The sequence below is a fragment of the Siniperca chuatsi genome, linkage group LG2 (assembly GCF_020085105.1).
Source record: "Siniperca chuatsi isolate FFG_IHB_CAS linkage group LG2, ASM2008510v1, whole genome shotgun sequence".
NCBI lineage: Eukaryota > Metazoa > Chordata > Actinopteri > Centrarchiformes > Sinipercidae > Siniperca > Siniperca chuatsi.
In genome coordinates, this window is record NC_058043.1 from 19,592,339 (window position 1) to 19,615,004 (window position 22,666).

At 39.7% G+C, this 22,666-nt stretch overlaps 1 protein-coding gene across 1 annotated transcript in view; it reads right to left on the bottom strand.

The window, feature by feature from the left end:
* Positions 1–22,666, bottom strand: part of LOC122869241 (inositol 1,4,5-trisphosphate receptor type 1-like) — a 69,645-nt gene that overhangs the window by 46,132 nt on the left and 847 nt on the right. The window contains 13 exon segments of the mRNA XM_044182032.1: positions 44–204; positions 610–709; positions 1,971–2,125; positions 3,332–3,376; positions 3,678–3,773; positions 3,996–4,142; positions 4,281–4,364; positions 5,002–5,100; positions 7,147–7,305; positions 8,032–8,118; positions 8,761–8,870; positions 19,314–19,384; positions 21,935–22,048. Coding sequence (XP_044037967.1) covers positions 44–204; positions 610–709; positions 1,971–2,125; positions 3,332–3,376; positions 3,678–3,773; positions 3,996–4,142; positions 4,281–4,364; positions 5,002–5,100; positions 7,147–7,305; positions 8,032–8,118; positions 8,761–8,870; positions 19,314–19,384; positions 21,935–22,026 — 1,406 coding nt within the window. The 5' untranslated portion in view covers positions 22,027–22,048.

Genomic DNA, 22,666 nt, shown 5'->3' on the forward strand with positions numbered 1-22,666 from the left:
CCTGTTAGAAATTCACCATCTGGCACCACTATGCATTTTATACCTCCTTTCATTCTGTGTGATGGTGCCTTTTTCCAGCTTTCCCGCAATAGAGGCCAGCACTTTACTGGCATCGTTGGCAAAGTCGAGGTCTCGCACTTCAGCCGGGGAGACGGGCACAATGGCAAAAGCCTCTTTGTCCTCCTTCAGTGCCGAGGTGCCAATCTTGAATCAGAAAAGAAATGTACAACTGTGTCATCTATCAGAGAAAAATAGATATTTAGAATTGGTCTCTGGGCTCACTTGTTTTAATTCTTTTCCCAAAATCCACAATGAAAACTGCAATTGTACATTTATTGTGAAAAAACATGTACAGGGCTTTATATTCTATTCCAAAACACTTCCGTAACTTCACAGCAGGGAAGGAGGGACCTGCACAGAAGCTATTTCAGACAACCGTTGGTTTAGATTTTTATTACTGGTGGCTGGTTTATTACTGACTCGTAAAATCTCATAAACCCAGAACAGAATTTCACCTCAGCATCATGTACACACTGTAGTCCTGACAAAACTGCAGCAGTTTACTGGTGATCTACTGTTACATATTAGTGCAAATGAACTGTCACTCACACGCAGCATGACAGGTTTTTCCTCCTCCTTGTCAATTGGTTGGTTGGTGCTGTGAACCCATGTGTTTGTGCACAGGTGTCTGAGGCGCACATACGAGTTCCTGAAAACACATTTGAATATTTTTATTTATGATTGCATATTATTTTTGGAGCACAAACACTAGATAGTACATACTGACACTTGAAAAGGTAATGACACACAGCATCTTCAATCACAAGTTGCCAGTACTGCCAATAACTGAGAGCAGTATCCTTTTTCTTCGGCATCCCTGAAATTTGCAAATTTACGGACATTATAGAATCAAATATAAAGACAAGCAGTCTGCACTCACTGGTGGACTCAGGGACCCCCATGTTAAAAAAAACACTGGAAAAGTGCCCTCTTAGATTCCCCTATGGTAGATAAAACATGACCATGCCCTCTATGGTGGCCCAATGTGCAAGAAAACGTGATGAAGTGCCCTTAAACTTTTTATTATTTATCAAGCCCCTGCCCTTCAGACAGCCTGAAGGCGTTTTCACATTATGTACGAGTATGATTGCGCCCCTCTCCACTCCTCCGCCGATTAGCTTTTGCATAAGTAATGATCAAGATAATCTACAGATTTGTTGTGAGCCGTTTCATGTAGGAACTATTTTCTTTCTGCTGATAATTCCTACATGAATCTGCTCACAACAAGGTCTGTGGATTATCTTGAGTAACCGGGTCATGATTTCTGGAAAGAGACCTTGCTGTTGAAAATGTATTTTTTTCACACAAGCCGAGTGCCATATATTTCCATTATATTCAAAAATGGCAGACATCTCTACAGCCCATATCTCCAAAACTCGGCAACTCACACCAAAACAATCTAGTTGGATAAATAGCACTACAGGTAAGAGGAAAAGTATGCGTTTTTGAATTTGGGACGAACTGTCCCTTTAAATAATTTCTTGTGAAAGATGATGATGAAGAAATCCATCGTCACCACCAAACACGCACGAACACATCTGCTCACACACGAATAAGGGTCATGCCAGGAACATGATCTGCAATTTATTAGTGTGAATATCCTTACCTGCATATCCTTGCCTGCGTAATCACCATGAGGAAGAACGCTGCCTGTGTAACCAGCATGATACTGTTTGTTGTGAGTAACAGTGAGTCACCCACTATGTTACATTAAAAAGCATTAACATGCACATATTTTTTCCATGGTTTATTGTTTTACAACCATATTGAGATTACTTAATATACAGTGGAAGTCCCCTACTTGTAATGTGTCTACTGTTTGGTTTTCAGTGGAAAGAGTGACAGACCAGGGAATAGACCACGCTCTTCTCTATCACACAGGTCCTAAACAGACGTTATGGCCTTCCTACCTGGGTACCAGTGAGTCTCCCCCTCTTAATGTGGTAGGGTCGAGCTCAAATATGGAAGAGATGTCATTTCCATCAGGTACAGACACAAGGGTGTACATGACTTTGTCCTGGACATTTCTCAAACGGGCCCGTAAGGCTTCTTGCTCTGAGTCCAGCTGGAGGGAAAACAATCAAAAGAGAGCATGATTAGAAATTGCCAGCATAACAAAAAACATATTTAAACCACACACATATTCTCCCTTTCAGCAACTGAGATTATCTGTATGTTTGTGTCAAGATTAATAAGAGGCAGATATATCAGTGAAAAGGTTAACTATTCCTGTGGAAAGCTTTCTAGGAACAGACTCAAGATAGTAAAAATAGAAAAAAAGGAAATGCAGGCAATTCAAGGCAATCACTGTTCAAAGTCCACTTTCCTTAAAAGAGCAACAATTTTTTCCCAGTAAAATGAATTGTCTTAATTCAATACAGTAATAATGGTCACCAGAAAAGCCTTATGACTAAATTACATCAGTCAGAGCTTTGAATAGATTTTGAGACTAGGCAAAATTAAGTTTAGTTAGTCCTGTTTTTGATAAGACTCAACTATAATGATATAAACAGTCATCACAATAAATTGTGGGCTATTTTCTTTTGCCTGGGACCATACCTCAGCTCCTTTGGGTTTTTGTAACTATAAACTCAATAAACTCAGTAAACTCAGGAGCAGACCAACCATGAGCTGGTTCAGTCGTCACTGTCTGGTCAGCAGATGCAAACAGTTTCACATTGACAGTCACAGCCAGTTCAGTGAGCTGCTGCAAATAACTGAAGCGCAGATACAGCAAGATGCACTCACAGTGAAAGGCTGCCATCTGCTGGTGACTGAAATGTAATACCATCTCACTGTGCAAAAATACATTCAGCCATTTACTGCTGGGAATAGCAACTACTACAGTCAAGGGACATTCACTCTCCTTAGCTACACCATCTTCACAGCCTGGCAAAAAGGGAGGCTATCACCTGTTCTTTTTTAAAGTTTGTTTGTAGGCAGTTAAAGCCATGGATTGGTGAGTTTCACCAGTGAGTAAACTGATAACATAGTGTAAAGCATACATACTGTTACTATGGTTACTTGCACATTACTACACCTTTGTTTTTCAACGGTACTTAAACATTACCCGAAACTGCGTTTGAGGTGTCCTGATATATGGTGTAAGTTTAACACCTGCCAGGCAATCAGAAGGAAGTATTTTCTTGTGCCATAGAATTACATCAACAAGTTAGGTTGGGTAACCATTAGACAATAATGGACACATTTTAAACAATGATTATTTATTAGTGTTTGCTGAGATAGTTTGCTGATTGTGTGGCTCACTTACTGAGGAGCGGGACTCCAGGCACTCCTCTTCATACTCTGGATTCACCTGCGGAAAAACAAAGTGGTTCACCACTTGGAATAGATATCAATAGAATATTGTTTTCTGTAATATCAATATAGCTTAAATTGAACTAAAATTTGTGTTTTCCTGGTCTTAAAGGCTGCTTTGCATGTAAATACCTTCAAAAAGCACAATAGTCATAGTCATACCTAAAATATAATGAAAATATATTGATGGACTGTATACTATTATAGAGGTGTTTGGTTAAATTTGACAGTTTGATTTTGTCAGTGTTGCCTTGTTCTAATTACAGTTACTATAAACACAGTGTCTGTGGTTCACTGACCTCTGCTGCCAGGTAGTGTCCAGTGGCCAGGTGTTTGAACCTGAACAGGCTGTTCCAGTAGCCTGCCCCCCCTCGACATGGATCATGCTGCACAACCTGATACCAGAGCACACAGCAGTAACATCTTGCACCAAAGTATACAATCTATTTAACAGGTGATGTGGACTGAATTACCCGATATGCTGTAAGTAAAGTAAATGATGGGAAACATATTTATGACTGACGTACAGAGAACCGCCACCACACTTTACAACATTTTAAAACCATACACTACATACCACAATCAGCGAAGCTAACTCGAAAAATATTCTTCCTCACCTCTATCTCCCATAGGGCTTTGCTGCTGGTTGCCGAGGTAGCTGACTGCCGTCCAGTAGTGCGGAGAAAAACATACTGTTTTTTTCTGTGATCGTCACATGTGAGGAATTTCTCCTGTTCTGCATGAAATAACCGTACCACGTCACCCTGGAGAGTGAGAACGTTTGTTACTGAACCCACTGTATATAGAAGATGTTTGGAAGAAACTTGCTAGTATGGTATTCCTGCTTGTTTTCCTTATTGTTTTGCTTGACAACATAATACATGTTTTTCTGGTGGACAAACCCCTTTTAGGATGATCTCCTGATTGTCGCTCCACTTCATAAACAAGACGATCTTCCAGCTGGTGTTACAGTTGACTGAGTTCACCTGAAAAACAAACAATCAGAGTTGACTGTATGTATAATCTCCTGGCAGCGGCCCTGCACAGTGAGAGACAATATCATGGATGACTTTTCCGTTTTGTTTTTAAAGATAGGATAGGAGAACACCTTAAAACTTTTCTAAAGATCGATATGTTCTCTAAATAAACAATAATAAGTGTCGAATCCAACATTGAAAAATGTATATCTTCTTTCCTTTGGTAAGAGTTGCCACTTCATGTTATCAATGATTTGTGCACATATCTTTTAACTGCTTGTGGGGTCATGAATAAGGAATAAATTAGTTTGTCTCACTCTCCAAAACTGACCAACCCCTTTAAGTGTCTCTGTGTTTCCGTAAAACTGTAAGGTACTTTGAGAAAATAACAGAGGTAATGTTGTTAAGTAACTCAGAGCAGTCCAGTGTCATGAGAGAGAAACAGCCTTCCAAATGTAGCGTAAGCTATAGCCTAGTTCTTAACTGTGCTAAATGTGGAGGACAGGAGAAAAATCCTGTGTGTTTCACATCAAGCAGCTAATAAACAAGGAGTGGTTATGAGAAAAAAGCTATAATTAGATTCTGAACAGCCGACACTCCTGACACATCTGAGGAGTGAAGATGAGTTGCAGCGGCTCAGCCAAACCTCATTGCATCCTGGATTATCCACGAGCTGGTGTGTGCTGGCATGGAGCGGCTGACCAGCATTCACTGGGTTAAGGACCACTTTGTCCCCGATCACCACCTGCAATCACACATACACAACAGATGTAATAAAATACAAAAAATATGAAACAAAGAAACAAAAGGTTATGCATTGTAATCCTAGCACAGGCACAGATGCCAAAGAGGGACTGTAGGGTCAGGATTCAAGTTATTTAAGAAAGTGGAAATCTATCACGACCATGATGTTTAATCAAAAAAATCATGTTTGTTTTTTTACTATACTACTGTTTAGTATTTACTGCTTTTGCTGCAGCTAGAATCTTAACTAAAACCAGAAAATTTCATCATATCACACAGATCAGACTTTAAGGTGCTTCTAATGACTTGCAAAATTGTAAATGGGCATGGCCCCTTCATACCTGTGTGACCTCCTTAAACCTTATATACCATCCCGTGCTCTCCGCTCTCATTATACTCCTGTCTGTCCCTGAGTTAAAAAGAAGTCAACTGGCTGCAGGGCCTTTTCCTATCATGCCCCCTTCCTTTGGAATAACCTCCCTGCTGACATTAGACAGTCTGACTCTGTTGGGGCCTTTAAATCCAAACTTAAAACTTATCTTTTCGCCATAACCTTCAGTTAGCTGCTTATTTTTGATTACCTTATACCTGTTACAATTACCCTTCTGGCGGGTCGGTCTCAGTCTCAATTAATCTATTCAGCATAATACTTATAGTCCATGTTTGTCTTGCCGACGAGAATACCGTAAACCTTCTGAAATCCACTGTATCTCTGTAACCCTCTGTCTGTCTGTCAAGCACAGCTGGGTGTGGATGTATCTCTCTTTCTCTCTAGTTTCTCCTCTGTGTCCTCTCTTTTCACTCAGGATCTCTCTCTCTGCCTCACTCCAGATGTTTTGGATCTGGATCTTTGTCCTCCAGGTGATTCAGCCACTCCTCTTGTCTTTCTCTCTCCCTCTTGTGTGTTTGTGTAGTCTTGCCTCTTCCAGGTCTCCATGATGAAGAGGAGGTCGTGTTGCTAAGGTCCTATCTGGTTGGCGATACCTGAAAGTTGCTCAACGTCCTCCTGGATCCATTCTTCATATAGTTACAATCTATTTATAACTTTGTCATCATGATTGTTTATAGTGTAAATTTATTAAGTTGTATAAAAAAGTATGTTGTCTATTCTGTACACATGACATCTATTCCATGTCTGTCATCTATGGGAGAGGGATCCCTCCTCTGTTGCTCTTCCTGAGGTTTCTTCCATTACATTTTTTTAGGGGGGGAGTTTTTCCTTATTCGAATCGAGGGTCTAAGGATAGAGGGTGTCGTATGTTGTACAGATTGTAAAGCCTCTTGAGGCAAATTTGTGATTTGTGATATTGGGCTGTATAAATAAAATTGACTTGACTGTATTTAGCAATGTGTACTCTATGGGAGCACAATGTATAGGTCTACCATCAGTGCAACTCAATTGCAGTAATGTACTCAACCTTGAATCTCTTACATGCATATAGGTATGGGAGAGCATCAGAATCCATTTACGTGTCTTCTGTCTGTTCTCAGCAGGTATGGAGTGACTCCAATTTTCTTTTTGTCCAAGGCCTGCTGCTTAGGCCTTGTGCCATACCTACTTCGAGAGGAGCTTAGCAGAGAAGCCCAGTCTATGCCGTGGTTCATTTTGTCCTTGGGCACCAACCCACTACTTCCTGCTGCAGGGAAGTCGAGCTGGTGCCAACAAGAGCTTTGTAATCAGGTAAACACCAATTGGGTGCTGGCACAGGTCCATCCAGAGATAGATGTGATCGGATAGATGCCTCACATTGAGGGTTTGGGATGATAAAGAAGACCTATGCCCTTGAGGTTTGGACCTTTATTTTGCAAATTCTAAACTTATAATACTGATTTACTACTGTATACGCAAATTAGTAAGTCAATTTTAAAGATGGAGAAGTGCCAGAAAGATAAACATCTGCTACTGTATTGTAAAAAGTTTTAAAATGTAAAATCCATATCATCCCAGGCATGATTCAGTCCCTTGCTTTGCCTGACGTTGACTTACATACAGTACGCTGTTCACACAATGCACCATGTCCACAGACGTATACATATGATGACTCACACTGTCCCCAATGGAGCGTAGTTTGTAGAAGGGCTGGATGTAGAACCAGGAGCCCTCATTTCCAGCAGTATCCAACATCACCCTCATGGCGTTCTTCTCTAACAGCGCAGGCAGACGCTTGTTTACTGTCAGGTATTTGTTGCTCTTCAGGTGGAGGAGCTGAGCAGACACAAGATGCAGTGTAAGACAATACAGACAAATGGACATGCTGGAATCAGAGGTGAGGAGTAAGTGCTTCTAATAGTGTAATGACTACATAAAAGCAGCTTGCATTTAAGGCACTGCTAGTCATTAGTGCCATTACTATTATTTAAGAAATTACAGGTCATACAACAGGTAAGACATCTAATAAAGAGTTCCACTGATTTCTTGATAACTACACTGAAAGTCATCTTCTTACTTAATGAACTGTGGATGTCTTCTAGAGATTTTGTGGCTTATATTATGACTGTGCATGTGTATGTGTGTTATAAAATATTATCAATTCATTTATAAGCCTGCCTCCAGTATTCTCTGTTCAGGATCCAATACAGTATATTTGTATTATATCAACTTGTGGTTTGACTATGACTGCAGGAGGTTTCAGCCTTCTTCATCTTCACTGGGACTATGTCAAAAAAAATCACAACATTGTATTACTAGAACATGCAATTTATGGTTTTAGTTTTTATTCAAGGGTTAATATTGGTGGGCATGGTCAACATGCACTCAAGCTGAGGCATATTTCAAATTTAAGATAAGAGGTGTTTGGAAAATTTGTGAGATTAAATCACCTCCATTGATGGCATGTAAGAGCAATCTCAGTTTAATTGAAACGTTGTGTCTAACAAAGTTTCAAAACAAAGTTTATCTGACTAAATATCAAGCAGATGATGAGGAACAAACCTGAATGACATTCCCGTACTGAATTACTGTTCCAAGCAGTTTTTTGTTTTCAGAGTCATTTTGCTTCTTCTCCAAGTCAGCTGCATGCTGGAATGCAAGGATGGGATAAAAAAAAGGAGTATAGTCAAAAATGAAGACAGTAAATCTCACACAACATTGTTCACTGACACCAGTTTTGCACAGTAATGTGGTAAGAAGTAATCAGATTGGTTAGCTGTTAAACAATGCACAGTAGTAACAAAGTTATTTGCCAGAAATGTATGCTTCAACAGAGGGGTTTTAACCAAAAACTCTGGCTCACGTCTCCATGGAAACGCAGGAGAGATTGCAATCTTCCATTTTATGACTGTGTGGTGAGATAGCAGATTGCTTTAAATGGTATTGTATCGCAGCAGAAAGAGAAAGGAGAGTGTAGAGGGCAGAAAGGTAGGACAGTAGGAGTGAAAGGCTTCAGAAATGTCTATAAAAGGACTTTAAAAATTCTACCTCAGCAAATATTCATAAAAACTTAACCGCTGTTAAACTGTAGTGTAGAGTGCACAGCATCAACATTTCTATACATTCACTGTGTAGCTTTGCATTCAGTTTCAACTATATAAACCATCTAAATATAGTCTTATGCAACTCTGTCCTTTTTCTTTATCCTGTGAGCCCAGAGGACTGGTCTTTGCGATTGTGTACTGGTCTGTAGTGACTGCAGGGAGGTGAACATGTCGTCACTTCACTTACATGGAGCTTGTTGAGGAGCACTGTGTCTGTGTTCCCTCCAGGCTTCGCTGCTTTCCAGAACTGCTTCTGGGCCGAGTAGCGGTTCATGGGACACAGTCTGAACAGACAGTCTGGACAAAGAGACAGAAATAAATAGAGACAAAATGCATAGAGATAAAGACAGAGATAAGCACAGAGACAATACAAACAGACAAACAGTAACACAGTCAGTAAGACTTTGATAATCAACTGGAGAAAAAAAGGAGGCTAATCACAATGTTTATAGCTAAGAATGGTAAGTGGGTTTAAATCAAAAGAAGAGAAAACAAAAAAAGAGAAATATGGTGATGCACTCTGAGAGAAGCCTGGAATGGTTAGTGCTACAGTATGGGAGGCAGGTCACAGCAACAGCTTAGCATAAACCAGACAACAAAGTCTGAGGTTCTACAACAAAAAATGACGACAGGCTTGAATTAATAAATTACTCCTATCTGATATTTCAAATGATTAATTCAAAGACCTAATAACTAAAACAATATATTATAATATTCACACAGTCCTCTCTGTGAACATGTCAGTGCATGTGTGTGTGTGCTTGCACTTTAAACGCATGTTCACTGTGTGATCAAAGGGCTTTGTCTGCTTCAGGGAGGAGTAATGAGGGACAGAAAGCATGCGTTTGTGTGCACGCATGCATGTGCGTGTTTGTGTGTGTGTGTGTGTGTGTACGCACGCCTCATGTTATATATATAAAAGTGTAGTAATATGTGGTTACATCCTGTGGTTAGACAAGGGTAACTGACAGCGCACAATAACCCCTGTGTGAGTGTGTGTGTGTGTGTGACACAGCAATAAGTCGTGGTCAGTGAGAGTTCGTAACCGCAGCAACGATGAGACGATGCTGTCGTCAGCAGACTCTGATTGTGCTGCTCATTTTCATAGATACTGTAGAAACTAGAGGGAAAACGATCCCTGATTTGCATGTGGACACAGTTTTAGCATACTCGAGTTCCTCTTCTGTCCCAGAAGAGTTCCTCTTCTGTATCAAGCTGCACAACAACTGCAACTGAAGCACACAGAGACATTTTTTTTCCCCCTGCAGAGTTAAACTTCTGCACATCAGCGACTCCTCCCTCTGAGTCCTGGCTTTCCTCTGACTTCACCGCTCATCAGACCAAAGCTCTAAATTCTGAGAGGGCGAAAAGAGAAGAAAAAAAGAACAATCTGTCCATCCTTCCTCCATTCTTTCTTTCTCTCTCCTCCTGCTATAGCAGTAACATGACCAAATAAGGCCAGCCAAGAGAAGGGGAGTGGGATGACAGAGGGAGAGAGAAGAGGGTGGGGACTCCCTATCTTCCCTCCTTCGATATTCTATCAACTCTCCTTCTCCCTTCTGAATTCCTCTAACCATTTCACACACAACTCTCTCTCCCTTCAAGTTAATGGTCTCTATCTATTGCAAATCTTCCTCTCGCCCACTCATCAGATATGGTTAACTTTAGCTTGACCTAAAATACGGTTAGAATAACAACAAAAAAGGAAATGAAAGAGAAATGAGGAAGACAGGAAGAGAGTGAAAGCATGTGAAACAGAGAGAGAGAGAGAGCACAGAGAGGGTAAGAAATATTTATGTGTGTCCCACATATGTTCACACAATGAAACAGTTGATAAAGTTCTCACCGGAAACTGGATCAAACTAGCGAGTGTAAAAGTCAAATGAAAATGAACACACACACTGGAAACTCCTGTCTGATGAGTGAGCTACCCTATAATTTGACACTGACGTTTTATCATACTCTAAACACACAATCACAGCTGCAATATGAGTGTTGTGTGTGACAGATTAGCCTGCACTGAAGGTTTGCCTGTAATCACAGTCAGCTGGGAGAGGAAACAATGTCAGTTCAGTAATACTGAAATCTGTGGTGAGAATTCCTTCTGGGGTCACTGGGCAGGAGAAGTGGTGGGACTAGGCAAAAAAAAACCTCAATGATTCATTAACATTCCTCCAACTTAAAACAATCTTTTACTACTGGAACACCCACCCAATAAACATTACTTTATTTGGCACTCAAAATATCTATTTGAGTTCATAAACAAAGCTATCTTTGATACTAGCTGCCCTGCATGCACTTCTAAATGCTAACCATGCTAAAATCATGTAGCCCTGAGGTATACATGGTAAAAACTATGAACATTACCAGTGACTTTTGTTTTTGGGCAAAATCAAGTCAATCAAGTCACAAGACTTAAGCAAATTGCAAACCAACTGGAAGTCTTTCAGGTCTCTGAATGCCTGCTGTTAAAGTGCATTACAACATTTTTCTTCAAAGCTGTGTTTATAGTGAGCCCTTTCAATGCAGGGGCACTCTGTCGATTTTACACTTGAAAATCAGTTTACTCGTAAACAGGAGTGCTATGCAGCCTGTGAAAACAGTTGTATAATGTCTTCTGTGGCTCTGGCAGAAGCTTTATGAAGTCTGAGAAAATGACATCATCAGGGTTATTGAGTTGCTTTATGGGTGGTGTAGCATCAAACGTTTTTAGACCCACACTAAGGATGAAAAGTCAGGATATCCTGTCCACTGCTACTTTGAAGCTTAACCATCCTTTTCTTCCATCTGTGTCTCATAAGTCGTCCAACTTATGAAGTGGAACCATTTAAAGCAAAAGTTCGACATTCTGGGAAATACACTTATTTGCTTCCTGGCGGTGAGTTGGATAAGAAGATCAACACCACTCTCATGTCTGTCTGTTAGATATAAGGCTACAGCCAGCAGAAAGTGAACTTTTAAGCTATTCCTTAAGTTTTCATTTCTATTTTTTCTTGTTGAACTTTATAGACTTGAATGTTTTTTATTTCAAGTCTCGAGTCAGGTCAGTTTTTTAGGGAGTCAAGTCTCAAGTTCGTCATAGCAGTCAAGTCCTCATGTTTTGTGACTTAAGCCTGAATCTAAGTCTCAAGTCTCCTTCTACAGCTACAATTATCACTATGTCTATTACCCTGTGCTAGGCCTATAGATAGTCAGAGTGATGTATAGCAGGTTTTGCATGACTAGGCAGGACTCCATAAGTGGTCAGTATGCTGAAAAGAGCAATCTTACAAAATACTGCAACATGTGGAGTGAATACAGAGTTAAGCCTAAAGAGTTTCATAATGTTAGCATGATGACACATGTTAAAAAAGATATCATGCCTTAACAATAATTACCCTTCTTCAACAAACTGCTCCCTCTCTCCACAGTAGTTAAGTGCTAATTACATGCAGGACAAGCGTGGACATCTTAGGGAGTAACACAACATGGTAACAGTTTCCTTTTTGTATGACTGCTGTGGAATAAACACAGCCTTTTAAGCAACACCACTTTTTAATGTGTTAAATTGCTGTGGAAAGATGTAACAGCTTATTTGTTTACAACCCTGATAATCATCATGATGTGTGAGAAATGAGACGATAAACAAAACAAAACATTTATCATACATGGCATTTAGTACATTGCAACTGAAATGTAATCATTGTATAAAATCTCACAATATTAACTAATTTTAGGTAAAGAAGATCTGAAGAAATAAATTCACTTCAAATCCTTTGAAAAAGCATACCATCGAGGATATGATGCTACATTTTATTTTCTAATTTTCCTATTTTCCTTAGATCCCTTTCTTCAAATTTTATTAAGCATTCACAATAAAAATGTGATGTATGATTCAATTAAATTTAATAACCCATATTTGTAAAAGCAAATATATTTTATGCGCTCAATTATAGTTTTTTAGCTTTAAAGTCCCCCTCCACTCAAAAATGTGTTTTGCTTACTTCACTTGGATGTTTGAGCTTCACTGTGCAGAATGATGTATGTGATGTAGTTCGACACTAAGACGTTCTTTTCACATTTATCTGCTGAAGGGGAAACATTTCTCTGTGCTCACATGAAATCTAAGTTTAAGGCATGTACATACAAGTATGATTCGTGACATCACAACGAGTTTGGAAGCCAATCATGGTCCAGTATGCAATGTACACAAATATAATGTGGAAACTTGAAGCCTCCAGTGCACATACATTGAGAAGTAGGAGACATTCCAGCAGTTAAACTTTTGAAAAGAAAAAGATTTGCATATTAATAGATTCTGAATTTTTCAATGAGGGAGAAGTAGTTGATGTAATTAAAAAACTTTTTTGTGAAAAAAACCCCATTTGAAATACTAATTAATATTACCTATTGCCTTAAAACATGTCAGGATCAGAGCTTTGAATGATTTTTTAGACCTTGTCTATTGATGTGTTGGTATATCAGTGGTGTAATGCAATACTGCTTTGAGTGGTCTTGCGAATGGGCCAGAGATGACTCAGAGAGATCACTAACACCAGCTCTCTAGACATGCACAGTTCAACAAAAAGCTAATAAAAAAATCTTGCAGTCACTGACAAACTTTACCAGATTTAATGGGTCAAGAGGAAGATGCTTGTAGCCCTGGCAACCATAAAAACTACTAAGAGGATGTTAGCCAACAGAGATGATCTACCTCTGAGGACGTTTTATCAGAGAGCAGAACTGCCACAATACTTTGGTACTGTAAGAAGAGCAACAACACACATGGCAGCTTTCAATTAGATCTACCGTGTGACAACACAGGGCTGCAAAATTCACAATGGTGTACCATAATGGTGCACAATACTTTTTCTATTCTGTGTTAAATCAACAATATCCTCAATGATCTGGCTTGTATAAACTGCAATTCGGTCCAATGTTCTTATCCTGTCTGAGATATTATAGAGGAAGCAACTAATCACTTGTTATGCATCTAAGACAATAAATGGGTCCACTGACAACAGCTCCCCTTGACTGTTTCCTGCAAGACCTTTCCTCTCTCAATAGACAGGAAAGCAATATATGTAGTTATTAGGAGAGGAAGGGACTAAAGACAGTACTGCTTCTGGTGTTTTTCTGAGATGAACCACCCAACTAGTCTGCTGTGTGTCTCTGACAGCAACAGTGGTTTGGGCTGACAACAGATAAGTGGTGGAAAGGAGGTAATGCTCCAAAGTTTATGGGGTTTATGAGGTTTAAATGTTTCTGTGTACATGCAAAAGACATTTGAGGAATTTTAGACAGGAAATAAGATAAGACGACAAAAAAGTAAAAAACAAAACAACCCAAGAGTTGTAGACATGTAAAGCCAAGACAAGGAGAAACTATCCACTATAATGGTCTTCACATGCTACTGTTTTAGGAGTGAGAATGTCAGGCTGATAACAAAGCAGAGCTGCTTTTTCTGCTTGTTCCACCATCTTTCTGTACAAGAATGGGAATGCTTTGATGCACTTCTTTGTGTTTTGTTTCAGATTTCTGAGCCCTTATCAACCTTTTTTCCCCATCACACAATCAACCAGTAATCAACGACATCATCACTTACCAACATCCATTTACAATAAATATCGTATGTCCATGCATAAAGCTTAGATACGCACTGTCAATTTTCAGCTTTTAAAAACAAAAACTGACTGCTTTAAACATTTTGCAACAATAAACCACTTAAAGTCTTTTTATCAATATGTGAACAGCATGCTGACCACAAACAGAAGGAGGAGGATGGTGATTGATGATTCAGTAAAGGGAAAAGCGGATGACATTTGAACAATGCAGCATTCAATTTACACTGCGAGTTCAACACACAACAAAAAGAGCTGCCACCATAGCAACTTCAAATCAGACAACTGGTCCGACAGTCAAACAACTGAGTGACGCTGTATAAATCACAAATAATCCAAAGGAGGATAATTTTAAACAACTAATACAAAGCACTGTTACAATACTTCAGTGTGTGTGTGTGTGTAACGGTATTTCAAATACTGTCTGGGTGAAATACAAAGCAAGACTTCTGCGTCCTGATGTCTCAGCATATGTATATAGACTACATGAGTGAGAGTGTGATTGTGTGGAGGGTGCTTGTGTTTACATTAGGAGGAAATGTTAAGCATACCTCAGCAATGACAGTATAAGGCCCTGCATGTGGACATGGCTAGTCTGGCCTTGTGCCCTTATAGCGTCCACTAAGAAGGATTATCTCTGCACAACTGTGTCCCTCCCAAACGAGGAGGAACAGAAGTGTGTTTGCTCTGCCAGAAAAGACCCGGAGGACTCAAGTTAGACGCTCCCAAAGACGTTTGGAGAAAAAAAAAAACTACAGATATGTAAGCACACTTAGCAAGACTGTGTTTGTGGATGTTTAAACAAGGAAAAACCTGTTTCTTGTTTGGTTTTAATAATGTTTCACACTTCTCAAGGGTTATCTATGGCAAGTTCAAGTCTGTAAGGCAAAAACTTGGGGCTCAGAAAACTCACATAAATGACGTTCTCAAAGGACACTATTTTATTTATAAATCATGTACGAGGTTGTTATTGTTTAGACAAATCGATAAAATACCAAAAAACATAATAGGCCACAAACAAATCATGGTAAATCAATAACTACACAATTTATTTCAGGGGCTTCATGAAAAACTGAGAAGATGTAAATTTCCTCACATGACCTCACCTCAGCCCTGACTATGACTTGCCTTGGGAGTTGTGTATTGTGAGCACCCAATGCATATATAGTATGTACACATCTGAAGAATGATGTGTCATCTATTCAGTTCAGCATCAGTTTATTATTATCAGTATTCGATTTTCAAACATCATACTGATTCATAATTTGAATTAGTTTTTAACTGTTGTGATGTTGTAAGACTAACTGTGACAAATAACAGGTCTGAGCAGTGTGGCTCTATACCAGGGGAAGGCAACAACACAATGGGTGAGACCCAGACTTTTTTAGAGACATTTTATCCATACTATTCCATAATGCATATGAATTCTAAGCAGGTTTTTGTTATGTACGTGTTCACACTGGAATATGACAAAATTTAGTGTACTCACAAAACCCGTAGGCATACTAAAAATGCTATATTTTTGAGTGGGCTGTTGACTTTCACAATTGTCCCTCAATGCAATGCACAAGAAAGAGAAGAAATGGAGGCGCTGATCACAAAAATTGCAACTAGTGGCTCCAGAAAGACCATGAAAGACATAAAAAGTATAAAACCTTTAGAAAGACATTCAGCATTTTCTTTGTGAAGCTTGATTGGCAGGGGCGTTTAAAGTTGCAGTTTGATTGATGTCCAATGGCAAACATATAGGCAGTTTTCACTGCAGACATTTTGACTTGTCACAGTAGGAAAAGCACAGGTGTTACTAATAACATTAATGATGGCTCTGTTCTATTCAAGTGTCCCAGTAAGCCTTGGCAGTGTGACAGTGAGCCAGCATGCACAGTACCAGGGCTGTGAGACTGAAGCAGCTAAATAAAATTCCACCATCATAAAATCCTCTGTGAAAAAGGCCCATTGTATCCCGTTAGTATAAAATAGTATTTTGATTTCTTGTTAACCAACTGCAACAGTATACTATAAAGACTGGAATAGTATATACCATTAGTATGGAATTGGGAAACACATTTAGCCTGTCCTGGCAGGAAAAGCACAGGTGAATGATGGCTTTGTTCCATTTAACACCAGGGCCCTGGAACTGACACAGCTAAATGGAATGCAGCCATTGTTAATGTTATTAATTACACCTGTGTTTGACAAGCCATAATGTATGCTTTAAAAAGGTCTATTGAAGTCTCCTGCAGGTGTCATGAAACACATTCAAATAAACAAAATGTCCTCTGCTAATACTTGTGCCATTAGTTTTCAGGGTGTCCTTTTGCAAAAGGTCCAAACTCCCTTAAGTTAGGTAAATATATCCTTACAAAAGCATACAGGCTGTAATGCAAAAATATGCATTGCCATTTTAAAGGGGCACTCCAGCAATTTAATATTGCGATTTCATGAAGTTGGGGGAGAAGAGAGAGACAGATTTTTAGAAAAGAATGGTCAAAACAGAAGCAGCAGGGCTCAGCAGATATCCTGACTTTTAGTCCCTAGTATGGGTCAAGCTCCAAACACGCTACATTTCCCATAATGCAACCAAAAGCATATTTATGTCTTTCAAATTCCACTCCTCCATTTTGTGTCGCAGGTTTTCTGTTATAAATTTTGTAGTCTCCACGTCCAGGCTGAGATAACCCTGATGATATCGTCAAGGATTTTGTCAAACTTGATAAAGCTCCTTCAGAGCCACAGATATTACACAACTATTTTCTAATGCTGAGGTGTACTCCCCATGATGAGTAAACTGACCTTATGTTTAAAGTCAAGGAATTTCCCTTTAATGTCAAACTATTACATTACAGACTACGTACGCGTAACCAACACCGCTGCTGGGATAATTGGTCTCCTCACATCCAACCTCGCAGAGCTAAACAATAAGGCCATTGAACACATTGCAACCTCTCTAGCACAAGACATCACACACCCACTCAATCACCATCTTACCCTACTGCCCTCGGGGCGCAGGTACAGAGCACTGAGGTGGGAGGTGAGTGTGTAGTATTGTCTGTCATTGTATGTTGTTACTGTGTGATGTTGTTGTCTGATGTGTAAGGCTTCACTGTAACTTCTTCTGTTCCTTTAGTAGCCATCTTCACCTCTTTCTGCCTTCTGGGAGACATCCAGAGACCTCTCACAGTGACATGAAGGCCTCTTCTGGTCAAGACCAGCTGAAATGGTGAAGGAGTTACCAACGCCACATTGACAGCACTCGCAGCTTATGTGCAAGTTTGTTATAGAGACATATATACAATTACAAAAAATCTCTTGAAGGTACAGTTTTAGCCACAATTTCATTTTCCCCATGTAGTGTTTTTTTGTTGCACAGACATTGAAAAAAAAAAGTTAATTAAAAAAGGTAGGTCAAAAATTCTACCACATATCTACAATATCCTGCAATGATTTCAAATTTGGCAAAGAGGTTTAGTGTCCTGCAGTGGGTCAGATTTTGAACAGGACTTTTCCTTTGAGTGCGCTGTACCTTGTGATGAGTTTTATAAGTGAGTCAAGGGAAAACTGTGTGTGAGTGTGGGAGGATGGAAGATTAAATGAGGCGAAGTGATTAGTGAAAGCCTTCCTGTATAAGTGAGCCAATAGGCTACTCCCTCACTACAATCACATGTTTGCTGCCAAAAATAGTCACACAAAACATTAGAATTAAATCTACAAACAGTTTAGACACTTCTTGATTTAAGCTGCATTGTCTCTCTCTAGTCCCATTCAGTAGATACACATGCTGTCAGAGTCCTGCTAAATGACTAAGGATGCTACTATATCAGTTAATCTACAAGACAAACACAATGACTACACAATGAACTAAACTGCAAAACGCTGTAGATATTTATGCTTGGATTACTGGTGATCATAGTTTGGATGGAAATCTACAGATGTTTGACAAGTATAGACGCTGGCATCTTATTCCCACCTCTCTGCCCTAGTCTGTGGAATAAACCTGACAGTTGTTGAGACACACACACACACACACACACACAGCAGCAAAGACAGAGAGCGAGAGACTCGACTTTCACGTTGCTGCAGGAGTGGATGTATCAGTCTGCAGTCCGGGTTTATCGTGGTGATAGCGATTGTCTCTAGGGGGAGATAACCTTTCCTGGGACACCAGAGACCCACTGAAGAGATGAGCTGTGTAGGCACCGCTCAGATCAAAGCGTTCTACTTTCTAAATACAGTGCAATCTTCTTTATAGTCTTGAGACAGCAGATAGCATTCTAAATCCAAAGTGTGAGCATGTGTATGTGATATGCTAACTATCCAACAAGCTTCAAAGTCAAACTGAAATAACACTGTAAAATCAAGTTGCTTAAAATTGCAAAGGCCGACTGTTTTGATGGATCTAATACCATAAAAAAACTGCAAAGCAACAATGTAAAAAGAAAAGAAAACAACAACATTTTGGTTATACAACTTTGTTAATCTATCGGACATAATTTACCTACCAACAGTCCAATAATGTTGCATTTTTCAATCAAATATGTATTCAGCAGTGACCAAGAAAAAGTACTGTTTTTATATTTCATACAACAACTTGCAAGATATACCAAACAAGCCTTCAATACACTCATATTCTGTGTACAATGTCAGGCCAGGCCTCTCCCCAGAGACATAAACCTCCAGCCTGAGAACCGAGGGTCATGAGTTCTACTTCCTGTATGGGAGCTAATAATAGCGGGTTTACCCAAAGAGGCATCTCAAGGCTTTTGTTTGAAAAGCAGCTTTTCAAGTTTCATGTTTTCCAAAAAAAAAAAAATCAGCATCAGAGCTGATTCTCTCCATCTGCCTCTACAGATGAGGTGTGTGTGCGAGCAAGCACACGTGGCTATAAAACACATGCATGGATGCATAAGCACACACACACACACACACACACACACACACACACACACACACACACCATTAACATTGTCAAAGGCAGCCCTGTTTGAAGTCCAGTGGGCAGAGATATTGTGGCTGTCACCAAAGAAACACAGCGTAACACATTCAGCAGCGTCTCTCACCCAGAGCCCACAGTATAAACAGACAGCAGTTAGTGTGATGATGTCAGGCCTCAGGAGGACGAGGGGAGTCGTCTCTCTCTTACCTCTGAACTTCTTCGGAGGGTTGTTGAGGTCCCCCGCGTCAGGCTGCACAACACAGCGGTCATCCACCAAGCTATGGATACAGACACATAACATTGTTAATCACATGCAGGTACAGTACACACACCTGTGGTAACCAGTCAGTCTGTGTTTCGGATGTCTGTGTATTTTGTTTAGTGTATTGTGAATATTTTTGCAAGAACATTATTTATATATACTGTCTTATGACTGAATACAATCAGGTTTTCATAATAAAAAGGAGGGCTGCAAGTTGCAATATTTAAGTTATTTTTTCTTGAGCTGAAACAATTAATCAATTGAATGAACATCGACTACAACAATTCTAATTAATAATAAACTGGGTTTTGGATTGCTGGTCGAACAAAACAAGACATTTTTTAAAAAAACTTTTGACGTTTTCCGTCATTTCATAGACCAAACGATTAATCAAGAAAATAATCAGCAGACTATTAATAAAAAAAATTGTTAGTTATCGTTGTTAGTTTATTCATCTCTGAATTATGTTTTGATTAACCATTTAATGTAGTGAATGTCAAAAAATACTGCAAAATGCCCATCAAAAATGTTCAAACCCAAATGTGATTTAATTTACAATAATATAAAAACAAAAGAGTAATTAAAGAAAGTGGTGATGTTAAAATTTGAAATGCAAGTAGCAGCAAAAGTTTTACATTGTTGCTTGATAAATTACTTGATAAATTACTTAATGTTGATGTTGACATTTATGGAGATGTACTGAGATTGTTATTTCACTTGGGTATCTGAGCTACTGTATGCCACCACATCTCTGCAATCTCTGTGGGTTTCTATGTAAACTGGTTTGGGTGGGTGTTAACATAGCAAAAATATTCCAAACAAAAGCTTCTGTATGTACAAAACTCTACTGCTGTTTCCTATTTTCATTGAGAGCTCTAGCATAGTTGCAGCGTACTTACAGTACTACCCCACTCTACACAGTAATGAAATAATTCTGGATTAGATGACCTGTGGGCAGGCTGGAATTTCTGGTGACAAACTTAGCTTTTACTCGCTTAGAATAACACTTGTCTGGACACAGGCCAAATCCCACATCCATTTCAGGCCTTTTCCCGGGGAATGTCTACAGTTGTCCAAACAGACCTGTCTACTCCTCCAGTCTGTACACCTCAAGGAACAAGGCTGCAGACTAGGTCAAAAGTGAGAAGTTATACAGTATGTGTGTGCGGTGATTTGCATGTGTGGATGATGCACAAAACTTGCTAATCCCTGTCAGCTTGGTCAGTCATTAACACGAGTTTAATAGTTGCACCTGTGAACAAACAGGACAGGCCCTGCTGAAGGTTCACTGTACAAAGCAGCATTTTTTAACCTTTAATTTGCAAACAGACCCCTCTCTCCATTTACCAAACAGGAGCTGGGAATGCTGTTCAGCTGGAGAAGTGATAACGCTCAAAGAGTTTTTTTATCTCTTCTCAGTACAGTTTCTTCCTCTAAGGGCAAATGATCTGAAGAAGGCTGCTGAGTTGGTGGTTGTGCGTGGAGAAGATGGCTCCTGGCCAAAACTGTCATGACAGTAAATATGTGCTCTTGTATGTGTGTGTGTGTCTGTGTGTCTGTGTGTACGTGGGAAGTGCTGGAACTCGAGAAAGGCCACAATGTCTCTATAGTGACTCAGTCTTTGCTGTAGGTAATTCCATTATTCATGAGCGGGGGGTACCTGGACACTGAGCTGATAGTTCTGACAGCATTACTGATGCTATACTGCATACTGGTTTCTACCAGCAAAACATGAATGCAAGCTTTCTCTTATTGCCCCTCAGAGCAGAGGAAAGATTAAAACATAACAACTGTGAATCATAATTGCATCAGTGATATTTTAGTGATATCTTAAGACCAGTATATCCATGCACCAGGTCGTTCTGCAATCCCTACAGATAAAGTACATGATCAACATGCATTTTACTATTTTTACTGTGTTCCAAATATGAGGTGGAACTAATGGAGAAAAACTACACAATGGTGCTGCGTCTGTGTGGGTGAATGGGTGGCTTGTATATAGAGTTTTACCATTAGAGTACGGTACACAGTGCCACCTCATTGTTTTTTTCCCCCTTCTGACTCTGCCCTCCAAACCTACTCCTGCCACACGCTCACAGATACACACACACTTTATCATTTACTGTGCATTTGCCACCCCTATATTTCCTTTTCTTCCAGCACTATCAGTAGTGGGGTCAGTCATGGCCAAAGCACCACTTCAAAGGCCTCCCCCTGTTATCACAGCTTTGTTCTGGGGGTTAAACTGCAAAATTATACCCATTGATCTCCCCTTAACTACTTTAACCCATTCTGTCACTGACGGTGGGAAGTTATGCCTGTGACACATGCAAACAAACAAAAAGACACAAACAAACAAACAAAACACAATCAAAAAGAAATGCTCTTTCAGATTCCACCAAAATGTGTTTCTCACTAAATCAAACTTTCTAAAAATGGTTAAGAGTTGCCACTACTAGTGTGACTTTCTTCCTTTCAAATACTGCTCAGCCTGAGTAGAACAGAGAAAAGTATGAAGTGGGCCCACACACACACACATAATGTTCAGCCAGTGAGATGGACATACCCCAGGGTGCTGATGAAACCATTGGTGGATCCCTCTGCATACAGGGAGCAGATGTCCCCGATGTGTAGGAAGCTGGACATCTTATCCGACATGTCTGACACACACAGGGAACACCTAGAGCAGAGGAAAGGAGTAAAAATGAGTAAGCCTATAAATCACATACACAGTATAATTTACTCACATTGTGTTCCTAATATCAGACATGTTATTATCACAAAAGTCTAAAAAGCAGCAGAAGCATCTTTATTTTAAATTATATCGTGATAATATTTGCAATGGTTTACATCTATTCAGATTCACCTATGCAACACCACTGATGGATTCCCATAGTTATTGACTCTTTGTCTGCGAATTTCAGTTTGCATTTGCAGATATGAGCACGTCAGTACACTCACTCAATACTCACACACAAATTCATGTAGCTACAGAGTTCCCAGTTAGATGGCAGTGCCATTTTAAAAGAAAGGGATCCCTGAGAGGTCCAGACTATACTGACCCTACTACCATGGTTGCAAGGATTTGCATAGAAGCTGCAGGAAAAAAAGTTGGATGTTTACTGTAACCTGTTTGTGTTGTGGTTTAGGGCTGGACAGTTAATGATTAGGAGCTGCAGCTACCAGGAAGGAAATGCACCTGCAACAGGTCATAGCCGCTGAGGCTGATATGTGGGCACTGCAGGTCCACTTCACTCGGGTTATCTGCCTGTTTTTTTGAAGCACTGCCTCTCACAGG